At 40.8% G+C, this 15,875-nt stretch overlaps 1 protein-coding gene across 1 annotated transcript in view; it reads right to left on the bottom strand.

Moving 5' to 3' along the window:
• The window catches only part of nt5dc1 (5'-nucleotidase domain containing 1), a 115,234-nt gene that overhangs the window by 36,119 nt on the left and 63,240 nt on the right, over positions 1 to 15,875 (bottom strand). Inside the window, exons 7-9 of the mRNA XM_032542462.1 lie at positions 14,704 to 14,878; positions 8,026 to 8,123; positions 675 to 796 (exon numbers count right to left, since the gene is read on the bottom strand). Coding sequence (XP_032398353.1) covers positions 675 to 796; positions 8,026 to 8,123; positions 14,704 to 14,878 — 395 coding nt within the window. The remainder of the gene's footprint in view (positions 1 to 674; positions 797 to 8,025; positions 8,124 to 14,703; positions 14,879 to 15,875) is intronic.

Here is a 15,875-nt window from a genome sequence, read left to right as displayed (position 1 = left end):
CATTACTTTAGCTAATTAAAGCTTTAAACAGCATTCAAACTGTTTAGTCGTTCCTTTAAATAGTGTATTCATTTCAATCATTTATTCATTACTGTTGGCTAAATGTCTGTGCTCGCTTGCTGACTAGCTTTATCTCACACACACTGTAACATGTAGTGTTCAGTTGTAACAGTGGACTTCGTGTTAGTATGTGGATATATTCTTCCAATCAAATCCTAATTTCTGTTTTTTCCAAATAAGTGCAACTGCAGAAGGACCCTCTGGGGTGCACAGTTGGCCTGTACGATTCGGGGAAAAATATGAATCACGTTTTTTTCAGCTTAGAATTGATATCATGATTCTCTGCCATGATTTCTTTTCTCACAAAGGTTAGTTCACACACATGAACCATGACTACACAAAAGAAATTGGCAGTACCAAACCAGATTTATTTTGACACCTATAGCGTGTAAACACAGAGGCTTCAATAAAGAGAAGGAAGAGGAACTTATTTTATACAGTCTATGTTTAAAACTCACAAAAGAAAGTATTGTTTGGGATGCAGTTGGCTCGTAAAATTAAATAATAATCAAAGTCAGTAAAAAATCGAGAACCGGGGTGAATTGAGGTCGTGATTTTATGAGGATTTATGGTGCAGGCCTACGCGTAACCCTGGTTGGGAATCCCTGTCCTACCTTGGGCTCTGGTTTGCCCGTCATGGTCTTGACCAGCTCGTGGAGGTGTGGCCAGTTGCCCTGGGAGTACCAGCCGGGTTTGTCCAGCGCCGGCAGCCCCTCGCTCTCCTCCACGTCGTTCACTGCAAGGGAGGAAACAGAATCAGACACCAGCTGCTCTGCGGCTGCACAGTCTCAGTGAAACCTCACCACAGCAGTCACCCGCGGGCCCACAACCACACAGAACAGCTTTGGCATATTGTGAATTATATGGACTGTGAGACTGCTCCCGATACTCTCAGGAAAGCAGGGCTTACCAAAAGGGGGGAGTCAGGGCCTCGCTAGTCTCATAATGCCAGACATATTTACGTACACAGCGCTGTGGAGTGAGGTCTTGCTTCGCCACAGATATATTTTGGGATAGTAGATAAAAAAGGATCTGGGTTGTTTGCATTTCTTTAAACCAATCACAATCATCTTGGGTGGCGCAAAGTTCTGGACGCAGCGATGGTGGCTCTGCAGAGTTGTCTCGGGAAGGGACTTGATTTGGTGGAATTTATACAATACACATACAATATTAAATTAAGGTTACTGTAGTAGTTTGCCATAGTAGTGTGGATACGAGGTCAACCATTCCCTGAAAGAACCAAGCAGACACCAGAGCAAAAGTGGAGGGGCAAAGCCTGGTATCACGCACCAGATGTCTGTCTTTAAATGTACCTCTGTTGGTCTAGAGTAGGGCCTCCGTAAAAAGAAATCAGCGGTAGTGAGATTAACAACAAAGATTTAACAAGATTGTGGGGATAGCGACTACTTTTAACTTTGCTTCTTCTTGTGAATTACTGGATAATTGAAATCTACCTGGATGTATCTGTGGAGTAACACCAGGCTTATATAAGGCTGTTTTAACATTTATGCCCGGGATACTCCAATATTCTGTACATGAGATGATGATAAAGCAAGGGCTTTACCAATCTTAAACAGAGCATTACATCTAATCACATAATTATAATGGCACTATTAGTCACCCTTGGCTGCAACTGGCTGTTGAAACAGGTTGTGTTTTAACTGGATGTCAGGGAAGTGATGACAACCAGTAACATGAATGAGCTCTGAGTCATTCATGAGGCTGGCACGGACATGTCTGTTGCTTTCTAAATGACTACAGCTTGTTTCAAAAGGCCGTGTCAGAGAAAACTGAGACGAGACCAGACTCATGCACAGTGAAGTCTGTGATGCAATTACACATGTAATCACTGTAATTATCGCAACAGAAACTGTTGTTGTAACTGAAGAATCATTTTTCAAAATAGTGCTGCACGATTATGGCAAAAATGATAATCACTATTATTTGGATCAATATTGTGATCACGATTAATTATCACAATAAATTTGTTGATTTTAACAAAAACATATTTTATTGTCACATAGGCTATTTAGAACTGCTTTCACATCCATATTATAATACATTCCTCTTATGTTGAAGTTGTTTGTTGTATAGACATACAGCTGCAACACATGGAAATGAAAATTAGATATCTGAAATAAATAGTGTAGGATATATATATATTTTTTTAATGTGTCTTTGAGAAAGAGAGGGAGTGCGATGGACGTACTCACAGAGAGACGGCTGACTCATTATGAACGAGTCCAGCACGGGTCAAATGGCGGGTCAGCGGAGTTACACACGTCGTGTGTATGAAATGTCTGTATCGTCACTGTGCTGCATATTTATGAACTATGATATTCTGGCCATGGGTCACATCTGTTGCCCAGGTCCAGCAGCTCCGTCTCACACGCTGTTACTCTCCCAACTGAAGTTTGCTGCATTCAATAACTTGTTCTGTTTTTTTGTCGTGGCGGCCGCCATAGCAGAGTTACCATGGAAACACTGGTACAAATACAGGTTTGCCTCTCATTCAATTCAATTCAATTTTATTTATAGTATCAATTCATAACAAGAGTTATCTCAAGACACTTTACAGATAGTGTAGGTCTAGACCACACTCCAGAATTTACAAGGACCCAACAGTTCTAGTAGTTTCCTCCAGAGCAAGCAACAGTGCGACAGTGGCGAGGAAAAACTTCCTTTTAGGCAGAAACCTCGGTCAGACCCAGGCTCTTGGTAGGCGGTGTCTGACGGGCCGGTTGGGGTTAGAATGAAGAGTGGCAATAACAGTCACAAAAAAATAGTAGTTTGTAGTAGTTTTTTGTAGTGGTTCATGGCATAGCAGGGCACTGTGGGCATTAAAAGGCACAGCAGGACGTAGCAGGACGTAGCAGGACGTGGCAGGACGTAGCAGGACGTAGCAGGACGTGGCAGGACGTGGTAGGACGTAGCTGGGCACCGCAGAGCGTAGCAGGATGAACATGGCATCGCAGAACGTTAGCTTAGCAATATACAGCTGTGTTAATTACAAATAAAACTGTGGACAATTGTCCGAAGTGTGGAGCGGCACCGCTGTGTGGCGGCGCTGTGCGGAGAGTAAGAGGAGAGAGAGTCGAGGAGAGATCCAACACAGGCACGACTTTACAGAGGAAAAGGGTAATGTAACGCAAAATTAAACTACATCAATTTAAACAACACTGCAGCGGATGTGAGGTCCTTAGGTGCACCGGAGCGACCTAGAGAAAAAATAATCCGCGCATGCACCCTAGAGCCCTGGGAGCTAACAGATGCTAACTAGCACCGACTAGCACTGGTCACTGCTGTTGTCTGAAAAACAACAGACGGGACAAAATGTTGCGTTTACTGGTAAACTGGTAAACCTTGAGACCGACGTATAACCGACTGCTATCTGTTGAGTTTTCCTCCCGTCCCTCTGTCCTCTGTGACTGTCTCCATCTAGAAACTAAGCTGCACGGGGTGCAGGGAACTACTCTGACTGGCTCATGATCAGACAGGGGTTTACGGAACGGTAGATTGGCTGTGCAAAAAAACCAAGAGTGTTCTAAGAAATGATGCATTTAAAAAAAAATCACGCAAATGTGATTGTTGGGAAGTCAAAATCGTGATTGTGATTAAAATTTGATTAATTGTGCGGCCCTATTCAAAAATGCCTCTCAAAAGAACATGCAATAGAAAACACTTATTCTTCTCCACTCTCTACTTCTACTCCACTACATTTCAGATAGAAATATTGTACTTTTTACTCCACTACATTCATCTGGCAGCTTTAGTCACTAGTTACTTTAGTTACTAGTTACTTTAGCTACTAGTTACTTTAGTCAGTAGTTACTTTAGCTACTAGTTACTTCAGCTACTAGTTACTTTAGTTACTAGTTACTTTAGTCACTAGTTACTTTAGCTACTAGTTACTTTAGTTACTAGTTACTTTAGCTACTAGTTACTTTAGTCACTAGTTACTTTAGCTACTAGTTACTTCAACTACTAGTTACTTTAGCTACTAGTTACTTTAGTCACTAGTTACTTTAGCTACTAGTTACTTCAGCTACTAGTTACTTTAGTTACTAGTTACTCCACTACATTCATCTTTTAGTTATGTTTTAGTCAATAGTTATTTTACACAATAAGATTTTTGCACATAAAACACATTTTTTTTGTAAATGCATATAATCCGTCTGAAATGATTGGGCAATACTCAGCTGATTGACAGAACAGTTTTGATTGTATCCAGTTTCTAAAATGTGTAAAATGTGTTTCTGCATTGAGAACCTTTACATTTAATACTTTTAGTACATTTTCCTGATGACAACATTCCAATGCAGGATTTATCCTTGTCACAGAGTGTTTTTACAGTGTGGTATTAGTACTTTTACGGGTTGGTATTTAGTTGGTATCCCAACTTTATGGCAGAATGTAAATATGTTCTATTTTCTTCACTCCTCTGGGACAGTAAACTGAGTATTTTTGAGTTTTGAGACCCAAACAACTAATCCATTTATCCAGAGAATAATCATGGATGAAAATGATTGTTAGTTGCAGCCTAATACATATTTATTAAAAAAATGAGTGGCCCATAGAGCAGGCGCACTAGAGACTACTTCCGGTTTAGCGCTCTGCTTACTTGAATGGGGATTAAATTATTTAATCATGCAGCTCTTCTAGACTTTCCAAAAGTTATCGGTCCAAATCGATCGAATCCTTATAGTGAAACAAGTCATTTCACGGGGGTTGAAAAATGTATCCACTGATTTACAGGCATTTCTTTTACCATGTAAGTCTATGGGAAAAAGTATTTTTGGGCCAGAGGCCATCACATTTATCCCCATTTTCTGACCTCTTAGAGACCAAAACCACTGATTCATTCATCCAGAAATAATGGACAGATGAATTGAGGATTAAAAATGATCATTAGTTGCAGCTTAATACAATCATATTTAACTTATTCATAATGTCAGCAAGTGCTTTGAAGCCTCTTTAATTAAACTGATAGATAGCCTTTTAAACGCGGTATGCTTTCCTTGGCTGTTATCTAGGGATCAATGGACCAGCCTCTTTGAAGCAGAGAACTGCTCCTCTGGGTCGGAGTGCTGTGTGAGTTGTCACTCTCACTGACAACCATGGACGGGCCTGAACAGGTTCAGACTCAGGGGAAATGTGCTGGAAATATTGAGACAGGAGAGAGTGAAAAAACAGGAATGAGCATCTACACATGTGGGACAAACACACACACACACACACACACACACACACACACACACAGACAGGACAGACAGACCGACAGACACGACACACACAACATGCACGCACACACACACACACCCACATACGCTCACCTGCATGCACAGCACGCACGCACATGCACATACATGCACACACGCACGCACGCACGCACGCACACACACACACACACACACACACAGACAGATGCTCACCCGCACACCCATACACAAACGCACGCGCCACACACACAACACACAAACATGCCTGCACACGCACACACACACGCACGAACAAACACAAACATACGTCACTGCAACACCACACACACACACACACACACACACACACACAAACAGCTGTGAGCACACTGGACTTGGAGAGAAAGAGGAATGAGTGGTATGTGGTCTGCAGCTCAGAGGTGAGCAGCAGATTTGAAGACGTGCTGTGGTATTTTCACTGAAAAAAAAGTAAAAGTACCTCATGGAGCATGACATCAAGTAATTTATGAAACACCTTTCTCTGACGTTTTACCCCTCTGATTACAGCACATTTTATACTATATTTCTGATCCTTAGGCTAACCAAACACAGGGATAAAGTACACCCAAGGCTAGTTTAACCTTGTTTCACATTTGTACTTATTAAGCCATGACTAACTTATCTTAAACCCAGGGATACGTTTTCACACCAATCAATTTGTTCCTCAACAAACATTCAGTTTTTTCAGTTATTCCCTCAATTCATTCAACTTCATTTAACCATATGTGTTGTAGACAGTGTGTGTTGCCGGGCAACTCAAAAACCTGTTATCGGTTCAACACAGTTTAAGTTGAAGTTGCACACAGACAGTAAGAAACACAAAAGCTTCAAGGACCCTCCTGAGTTATTTCCAGCGGTTAGAGGAGAGTAATATTCGGATAAAATTCAGATCCAAATTTACATCAATGCAAATCTAGGGTATGCGAATGAAGACAACTATTCATTAGCATGCATGGTTAATGATTAATACCATGCTGGACCACAAAAAACAGTGCGACCAATTGAGTGGTAAAGTTAGTCTATCAGTCCTTTACAATTACAGTATGTGCATTTATTACATAAAGACATGCATGCTATAGGTAACTAGGACTGCAGTTGTAAATTAGCCGGCTGGCTAACACTGGCCCATTCACAGAGATGTTGATCAATGTGCATTGTCCAGATAAATAAGTAAATGATATAATGTACTGTATGTTGTTTTACAGATATTCCAACCAACTCACAAAGCTCACATTGTGTAGCCAGCGAGCTACAGCTGATCCAGTCTGCTGCCAACTTGCAGCTTAAAGTCACTGTAAACTGCTGTGCAAGAACAGAAAGCTTGGTAGGGCAGGGAGACCCACACGAGCACGGGCAGAACACGTACACTCCACACAGACAAGCCTCCTGGAAGATTCAATTAATATACTTGGAAGCAAATAAATAGTTTATGAGCTTATTATTGGCTGTATATACTGCCAATGTATTAGCTATTAGTTCCCAACTAAAGTAGGAGCAGCCAGTGTGTGTGTGGGGCTAGACGAAGAGTGGATACTCATGTCTTTTCTGCCCACGTGGCAAAACTCAGGGAGAGCGAGAGAGAAAGAAAGAGAGAGAGAAATAGTTCACTCAGTGGCTCATCCTGTTTTTACACATAATGCATCCCCAGTGTTATTACTGGCAGGAAGACAATCCAGATGAGGGGAGCATTCCAACAGGCTGCTCCTGCCAGTGCACACCTCCAAAATGAGCATCAGGATCAGATGCCTGGGCGGGGCTAATGGGAGAGGGACGACTGCCCAGGAAGCTAGGACTCATGTGACTTGGCTAGTCAATACCAATGACATTTCATTTCCTGGATTGTTCAGGTGCTGTTGGAAATTCCACTCCTCTTTTCGTCCGGCTGTCCGTACCCTTCCTCTTTCATGGGGTTGGCGTTCTAACCTCCGGTGGATTTCTGGGGACTATGGTTACTGTTGCACAACTAAAACAGCGTTTGAACGTACACAGGTTCCACCAAAACAAGTTCCTTCCTGAGGCTATTTTGCAGCGGCACCGTGGCTCCGTCCGGAGCTAAGCCCCGCCCAAGACGACTGTGATTAGTTTACAGAAATGCCAATAAACCAGAGCATGTTTTTCTCCCATTCAGGAATGCTGTGTGGACTGAGCCAATGAAATGCTGGCAACTGATAATAGTCTCACTAACTCTTCCAACAGCTGTTTAAAATCCTCACACAAACAATAAGCCTTTGACGAGATTACAGCTGGACCGACCCCCACAATATATTCCTAAAATAATGGATGTGCGCTATTGCAAATGTCTAAAAAGCACTGCATTTAAAAAGGGTCAATTCACCAGAATTACATGGAAAATACATTGTATTGCTTACCTAAAGTGGTATCTAACTATGCAGATAGTTTTGATTTCCCTAGCGATTCCAGGTTTTAAAATATCTCAATACAATGGAGGTGAATGGAATTTAGTTTTGTGCGGCTAAAAGTTTTGAATGGTCTTTAAAAAGAGAACCATTTCTCTGCAGAAATAGTTATTAAGAATAAGCTATACCGTTGGTTGGACAAAACAAGTGATCTGAAGATGTTTGCTTGGGCTCTGGGAACTTGTGATAGGTGTTTTTTTTCAGCTATTTGTTGACATTTTAGATAATACATGATTAAAGAAATGCTAGTAAGGTGGTTTGGGGCTTGAGATCAGCCGGCCAGTACTCACCAAGGGTCCTGAAGGGCCTCTGCTGGGGCACCAAGGAGAAGAAACCGGGCTTCAGGGCGTTAGTGATGATGACGTCAAATAGCTCTTCGAAATCCTTGCTGCAACAGACGGAGAAACAAAGTTAACCAGGCAGCTGTGTGAGGGACAATGCCTGGACAGCATCCAACACACACTTGAGATACGCTCAAGCTTTACGCATGCTTTCATCTTCAGTAGACTTGACTACTGTAACGGGGTCTTTACAGGGCTCCGTAAAAAATCAATCAGACAGCTGCAGTGATTCAGAACGCTGCTGCTCGAGTCCTCACTAAGACCAAGAGATGGATCACATCACTCCAGTTCTGAAGTCTTTACACTGGCTTCCTGTGTCTCAAGAATTGATTTCAAAGTACTCTGCTGTTTATAAATCCTTAACGGTTTAGGTCCAAAATACATTTCTGATTGTACTACACTATGACCCCCCAGACCTCTCAGGTCATCTGGGACAGGTCTACTTTCTGTCCCCAGAGTCAGAACTAAACAGGGTGAAGCAGCTTTCAGTTTCTATGCTCCTCATATCTGGAATAAACTCCCAGAAACCTGTAATCCGCCGCTACTCTCAGTTCTTTTAAATCAAGGCTGAAGACCTTCTTTTTGATGCTGCCTTTCTTTAAATGACTGCTCATTTCTTTAAATTCTTATGCTGCACTGTAACTTTTATTTTTGTGTTTTATGTGTCCAATGTTTCTATTTTGTTTTTAACTGTCTATTTAGTGTTTTATGGTTTTAATGCTTAGGATTTTTAACTGTTTGTACTTGTGTTTTATCTGTTTAACTGATTTTGAAAGCACTTTGAATACCTTATATAATACCTCATAGGACACTGGAATCTGTGCAATTTCATTTCATACAGTGCAATATTTAATACATTAACCTTTCATTACTGGGCAAATGTATTTACTTAATATGTACTTAATCATTCATTCCATCACTGTGCAATATTATTTATTGAGTGTTAACACTTACCTATGCTTATTCAAGCTGATTATATATGTATACTTGACAGTCACTACACTTTATATCTTTGACTTTATTTTTGATATTTTATACTGTTATATTCTTATTTTTTTTTGTGTAACACTGCAAAGGGATTGCTTTAATCTCGTTGCACAAGTACCGTGTACTTGTGTATAATGACAATAAGGCATTCTATTCTAACTGCCTGTTGCTGAAATGTGCTATACAAATAAAGCTGCCTTGCCTCACACAAACACAAATAGCTCAGCAAAGCTACACAGCCTGTAGAGATGATGGGAAACATGGGGCAATACTCTAAATAATAAAGTAAAAACGTATACTCCCACAGAGCTCCAGTCATCAGTACTGTTTGTTTATGTACAGAATATACATCTATACAATCTTCCATATAAGGTGAGAAAGCCTTCTGAAACAGGAGGGACTTCTTACGGGGAAGTTAAAGACATAAAAACAATCAGTTGGATGCATTAAAGTATGCATGTGCAGGGTTATTCATAGGTTAAACTACCGATTGGGTGAGCTTCTTCCAATCAGTCGTCCTCTGTACACTTATGACAAGGGGAAAACACTGAATCACTGGTAAAAAAACGACTGTTAAAGTGTACGAGCCTGAGTCTTATTACTGATATTTTTGTTATCTTTATACTGTTATTTTTCTTTTCTTGCTAAAACGGATGCAGGAAATTCCAATTTCCTGGTGGGAGTCATCCCATTAGGATTAATAAAGAGAAGTCTAAGTCTAAGTCTAAGTGTAGTTTGTAGGGAACCGCACATTTGGAACAAGCTCGCAATGAAATTGTTGCATTCTGTCTCCATCTTAAAGAAACTTCTCAAGGAAAAGCTGCTCTTATCATATGATTGTTGATTATTCTGTAAGTGCTATATTTGTGCTGGGATCGTTTATCTGTTGTTGTTTTTTTATTTGTTTTTTTTCTAAATTATTTGTATTTATTTTTTTCTTCTGTAAATGTCTATATTGTGTCCATGGTAAATTGAGTTTTCGGTTGGTATATTATTTGTTGTGTGTTTATTGTTACCGAGCCCCTCCAAAAAGCTTTTAGTATTTTATTTGGGGTTCCCCCTTTCACACGGCCTGTATAGGATCACTGTACTTCATGAAATTGTGTTTAAATATACAATGAGGGCGTGTGAAATACACAAAACAAAATTAATAAGGAAGGGCTGGGCGATCTGAAAGTATTGAGTATTGCAATTTTCATTTCATTCTTTAACAAACACAAAAGTTGAATAATACACTTTTAGAGACAAAACATCATGAGACATTTCTAAAAAACTGATAGTTTTCTAAGAAGAATCCACATCACAAGTCTGTCAGTCTGGCGTTTATTTACTTTGTAAAGAAGAACATTTTCTTTCTGCTTTTGCTCTGTTTTGCTGGAAACAAATATGTTGTAGTCATCATCATTTATTATACATTTGTTAGCGCTTTCAAACGATTCAAATATTTAATCGCGATTAATTGCAATAATATCATAGTTAATACCAATTAATTGCACATTTGTATCTATTCTAAATGTCCCTTTATTTCTTTTTATGTGTGTGACGCCGTTGAAATGGGTTTGTGTTAACGCCGTTAATAACATGTTTAACTGACAGCACTTATATTTTTCATATGATGAAACAGCTTACCATACTGACCAAGAATGCCTTGTATAGACTGATTTACACAGTTTATTCATAACATGACCTGCATCACAAATGTTATTTACCATGAACTTTTCTTTTCTTGTTTCTTGTACCTTGATGCATATTAAACAAAAAGTAATCAATTATTACAATTCTTAAATGTTGCCATTTAAGTAATTATTTAATGAGCAGCAACTCATGTGCCAAAATATGATATAATAGCCAGGCACCACCGTATGTACAGACACTAGCACACTGGAGACCAGCACAGGTACAGTACAATGCCACAGTAGGCATAGTCAAAATTCAGAAATATGCTTTTATGCCTACAATAGGGGCTAGATTCAAATCAGAAACATTGCTTTTCCATGGTCAGCGCCTTAAGCCGCTGCACCACCAGGGCGCTCCTTTATGACAGAACAAAACCATGACGGCCCTAAATAAATAAGAACATGCTTAGATCAGTAAACTATCTTCTGTTTTCCTCTAAAGGAACTGTACAAAACATATCAAATATGTATCATTTAAGAAAGCACAACTACTGTACCCTGCCCCCCCCCCCTTCTTTGTAGCATTCACATTGTGAAGATGACAGTTGTCAAAATGCAGTTGATCTTGAAGTTGGTTATGATGAGTCACAGCTGAAGTAAAGACCTGCTGAACTTGAGTTGTTAGAGTCTAAAGTCCATTATAATAATGCTTCTCTTGAAGGAGTTTTGACTGGCTGGATCTAGGGATATAAACATAAAACTATTTGTGACATCATTAGATTTAAGGTATTAAGGATTTAGACACGTAACAATGTGTTGAAAGTCTAGATCAATCCATCTTACCGTTTGGAATGTAACTGCGGTAAGTTGAGGCTAATTTTACACAGTGGGAGAGGATTCTTGGCTCTGTCTGGACTGGAATTACAAGGTCAACACATCAGAGGACTTAACAACAACTAACAAATAAAACAAGTCTGCAGCAGTCCAGCAATAAATGGCTTCATCCAGCCGTGCCAAACAGCAGCAGCGTCTGCGGTATTGGCCAGGAGCCCCGTGTCAGACAGCTCTGGCCTCGTTGTGCTACTTCTGACAGCTGACTGTCACAGGTGGTGGCTTTTCTAGAAAAAGAGATACAGTGTAGTGACGAAGGAGAGAGCGCCTTTCACAACAAAGGGCTTTCTTTTAAGGATTATTTGGTCCTGTGCTGGCTGAAGAAAAGGTATCTACACAAACTTAAGGTGTAGGAAAAACCGGAAGGATCTTAAAGCATGGCAACCAAATGTGTGAAACAAGCCCACTCCTTTAACAACAACAACAACAACGAGGTGTTAGGGTGGGATCGGGCAGGTGGGAGGAACCCTATGATTCCAAACAGATGTAAAGAACAGCAGGAGCAACTAGCAGGAGTTTTCATTCATACCATATATCGGACCATCGACTATAAAGAGAGTCTGACGCAGACGTGCCACATTAAACACACCGCGGCTACCTTCGCTTCTAGCTAACTTCACGGATAACTATTAAGGAAAAACAGCCACACCAACCTGTTCCTACCAAATACTCTTCGTCTAGCTCAGCTGAAAACACCAAAGTCGTTCACTTACCGAGCCTGTTTGTTACCGGTAGGCTACCGACAACGTGATCCTCACACGTTCAACTGACATTAGCGGATAGTACGTGACTGTCCTGCTATTATTATAGACATGTGAACTCACCACAGACCCTTGCCTTGTGGATGAACTCACGGTGCGCGCTGCTAACAACAAACAGGGGTAACACTGGAATGATATTTAAACAAACGGGACAAAATGATATATGAAATTGCCAATTAGGGTTACTTTTCTTATTATTCAAAGGTGCCGGAACGCCCACTTTAACCCCCTGATAACCTGTGGCCTAACTTCACTTTGTAACAATCACAACATAAATCTGCATCCCCTTGATCCTTGTAAAGCAATGACTTGAACAGGATTTTAGCACACACACTCATTCACAGCTGGGGATCTGACTGCTCGGCTCGGGAGGCGACATATGCTGCACAGTGCAGGAGGTCACAGACACAGGAGGGCAAGGGGTGGGGGTGGGGGGCAGCCAGTGAAACAGCAGGGGAGCAAGGGAAAGGGGTGATGAACAACAAGAATGACCCTGCCGCTTGCTGCTCTACAGGAAATGGTGAGAGGGGGGTGGGGGGGTGGGGGCACGTGAGATCCAGAGCAAAAGAAAACTGCTTTACCTCAACAGGCTTTTTGCCTCTGCCGGACCACAGAGAACAATCAGTTCTGAGCATGAAAAGTGACAATCAGACCACCGATGCAAGGCGAGTGCAGCGTAAGATAACATCAAGGGCTTATGATTATTGGGCTTTTGTGAATAACTGCATGCGCTTTATCCAACCAAAAGCACTTTATCGGCCAGCACTTTATCTGATCATATTGTTAACCTCTTTTAACAGCTATTTTTGTATCATGATGTGTGTTTGGCAATAGTGTTTCTTTCATGAAAGACAGGACAACAACGTTGTATGTGAACATGCAATGATAATAAAGGCATTCTGTTCTATTCTATTAAAGCACAGCAGCAACACGGACATTGGGTGTTTTTAGGGCTCTCTTGCTGCTTGATGGAGTGTATAACAGGGCTAAAGCAGCAAAAATACACCTGTAGCACAAAGCCAGTGTTAAATTTCAAACAGCTTGCTACAACAACAATCCCTTTCCATGAACTCCTACAATCGCAAAATCAAGTGCTGGGTGTTAATAGTGGGCTGGGAAGAAATGTGTGTGAAACCGTGAGCATACGGGCCTCAGTGATCATGGAACTTGACTGAAGTGTATTTCATTGGCAGAGCCACCGGTTGTCGGTTGTGCCCTGTATATTTCTTCATTTACTGTAGTAGCTTTGTTCTGAACTTTAAAGCTAGCTGATTTAAAAGTTAAAATCCACTTAGCTTGTCAGCTGGAAAGTGACAAAGAACATTTTGTCAAACTCCTATTTCCAAAGTCAAGAATTAAGTCAATCAATTTTGTGTGGAGCTACTGTTGGGTAAAAAAACAACACTGACCTTACACATCTTAGTACGCATTTTAGTAAAATAGAAAACCCAAAAATTGTGATTTTAATGATTTTTTGGCCACAGAACAAGCTGTCACCAAACATATTATCAAGTTTATCACATTTAATTTCTTCACCAATATTATTCACTAGTGTGAAATGAGTGTTGCTGCTTTTTCCTTAAAGGTCCCATGGCATGAAAATGTCACTTTATGAGGTTTTTAACATTAGTGTGCATTCCCCCAGCCTATAGTCCCCTAGTGGCTAGACATAGTGATGGGTGTAAACCTAGGCCTCGGTATCCTACTCGGCCTTTGAGAAAATTAAAGCTCAGATGGGCCAATCTCCTTATGACCTCATAAGGGGCAAGGTTACCTCCCCCTTTTCTGCTTTGCCCGCCCAGAGAATTTGGCCCACCCATGAGAGAGACATCATGGCTTTTAAACGAGCAAAGTGGCAGATGGTCAAGGCCACACCCCCACCCTCCATCTTGCCTCAAAAGCTACAGGCTCAGACATGGCACATACTTTCATCATTGTGGGACTGGCTCTAGTGGCTGTAATTCTGCACCAAGGCTGAATTTTGAGAAAGAGACTTCAGATACAGTATTAGGGACCACTAAGGTCTATATAAAAGAGACTTCAGATACAGTATTAGGGGACCACTAAGGTCTATATAAAAGAGACTTCAGATGCAGTATTAGGGGACCACTAAGTTTTATATAAAAGAGACTTCAGATGCAGTATTAGGGGACCACTAAGGCCTATATAAAAGAGACTTCAGATACAGTATTAGGGGACCACTAAGGTCTATATAAAAGAGACTTCAGATACAGTATAAGGGGACCACTAAGGCCTATATACAAGAGTCTTCAGATACAGTATTAAGGGACCACTAAGGCCTATATAAAAGCTTTCAAAGAGCACCATGTCATGGGACCTTTAACAAAAGACAGGTGTGAAAGCTTCCTTACCCCAGGATGTGTTCACAGATAAGCCTGCAGTAGTCACTGTGGGAGCTGGTGATGAGGAGGAGGACCTTCCCGGCGCTCTTCATGCTGCGCAGCCAGGTCTTGACTGAGTCGGAGCAGGGCTGCAGGTACCGGCCCGGGTCCCTTTTCACACTGGGGAAGTACGTCCCTGCATCTTCTGTTGACAGACACACAAACATAGTTAGACAACCAGCTCTGATCTTAAAGACATTACCGATGGGAGTATCATGGTCTGGAAGATTTATAGAAATGAATCATATGTTAAGGTCTTGGGAGTCACCAGATCTCAGCCAAGTGATGAACTATGGGAGATGTTGGACCACTCTCCAACACCATCATCAAAACACCAAATGAAGGAACATCTTTTGAAAGTATTCTGTACTGAAGTGATGATACAATGCTGTACTGCACATTTCTACATCTCCAAACAGAACAGAAGATACAAGTCAGTGTAGTCAACATCAGACATTTAGGGGACATAAACAGAAGAAAAACACATTATTGAGTAGAAGGGATTTCTAAATTGTAATTTGACCTAGGTTAATAGAAATTATAGATTTAAGAGTTGAGAGAAAATGTAGTCTGTACAGGATTTCGTTGCATTCAAAATAAACTTTGTCAAACAATGAAATCTAAACATAAAAATGAAGTGGTGCATGGAAAATGTTGAAAAACCACAACCATTTTTGTATTGCCATCTTAACAAATGCACATTCAAGTGCCTAAGATGAGTCTTTAGATGGGTGAACCAAACCAATAACAATGGAAGAGCCTCTTCACAGAAGCCTATAAAACATAACCTCGATGAGTGTTTTTTAGGAGACAGACATCAAAGTACACATGCTTCAATTTCTCACTATTAAAACTAAATGTTTACAGATTGAGCCAATGGTGAACCATGACTAAAGGTTTTGTACATGAGCTGCTGGGTTTATATGCCAAACAGGCCCGAGCGGATAGATTCTGCTAACAAATCACAAAATTTATTGAGGCCTACATGGGCAACATCCACAGTAAATCTAAAAGTCCCATGGCATGAAAATGTCACTTTATGAGGTTTTTTAACAGTAACATGCGTTCCCCCAGCCTGCCTATGGTCCTCCAGTGGTTAGAAATGGCGATAGATGTAAACCAAGCCCTGGGTATCCTGCTCT

Source organism: Etheostoma spectabile, chromosome 18, assembly GCF_008692095.1.
Source record: "Etheostoma spectabile isolate EspeVRDwgs_2016 chromosome 18, UIUC_Espe_1.0, whole genome shotgun sequence".
Classification (NCBI taxonomy): domain Eukaryota; kingdom Metazoa; phylum Chordata; class Actinopteri; order Perciformes; family Percidae; genus Etheostoma; species Etheostoma spectabile.
Note: the sequence above shows the minus strand (reverse complement) of the source record. Positions and strands in the feature narration are given on the sequence as shown.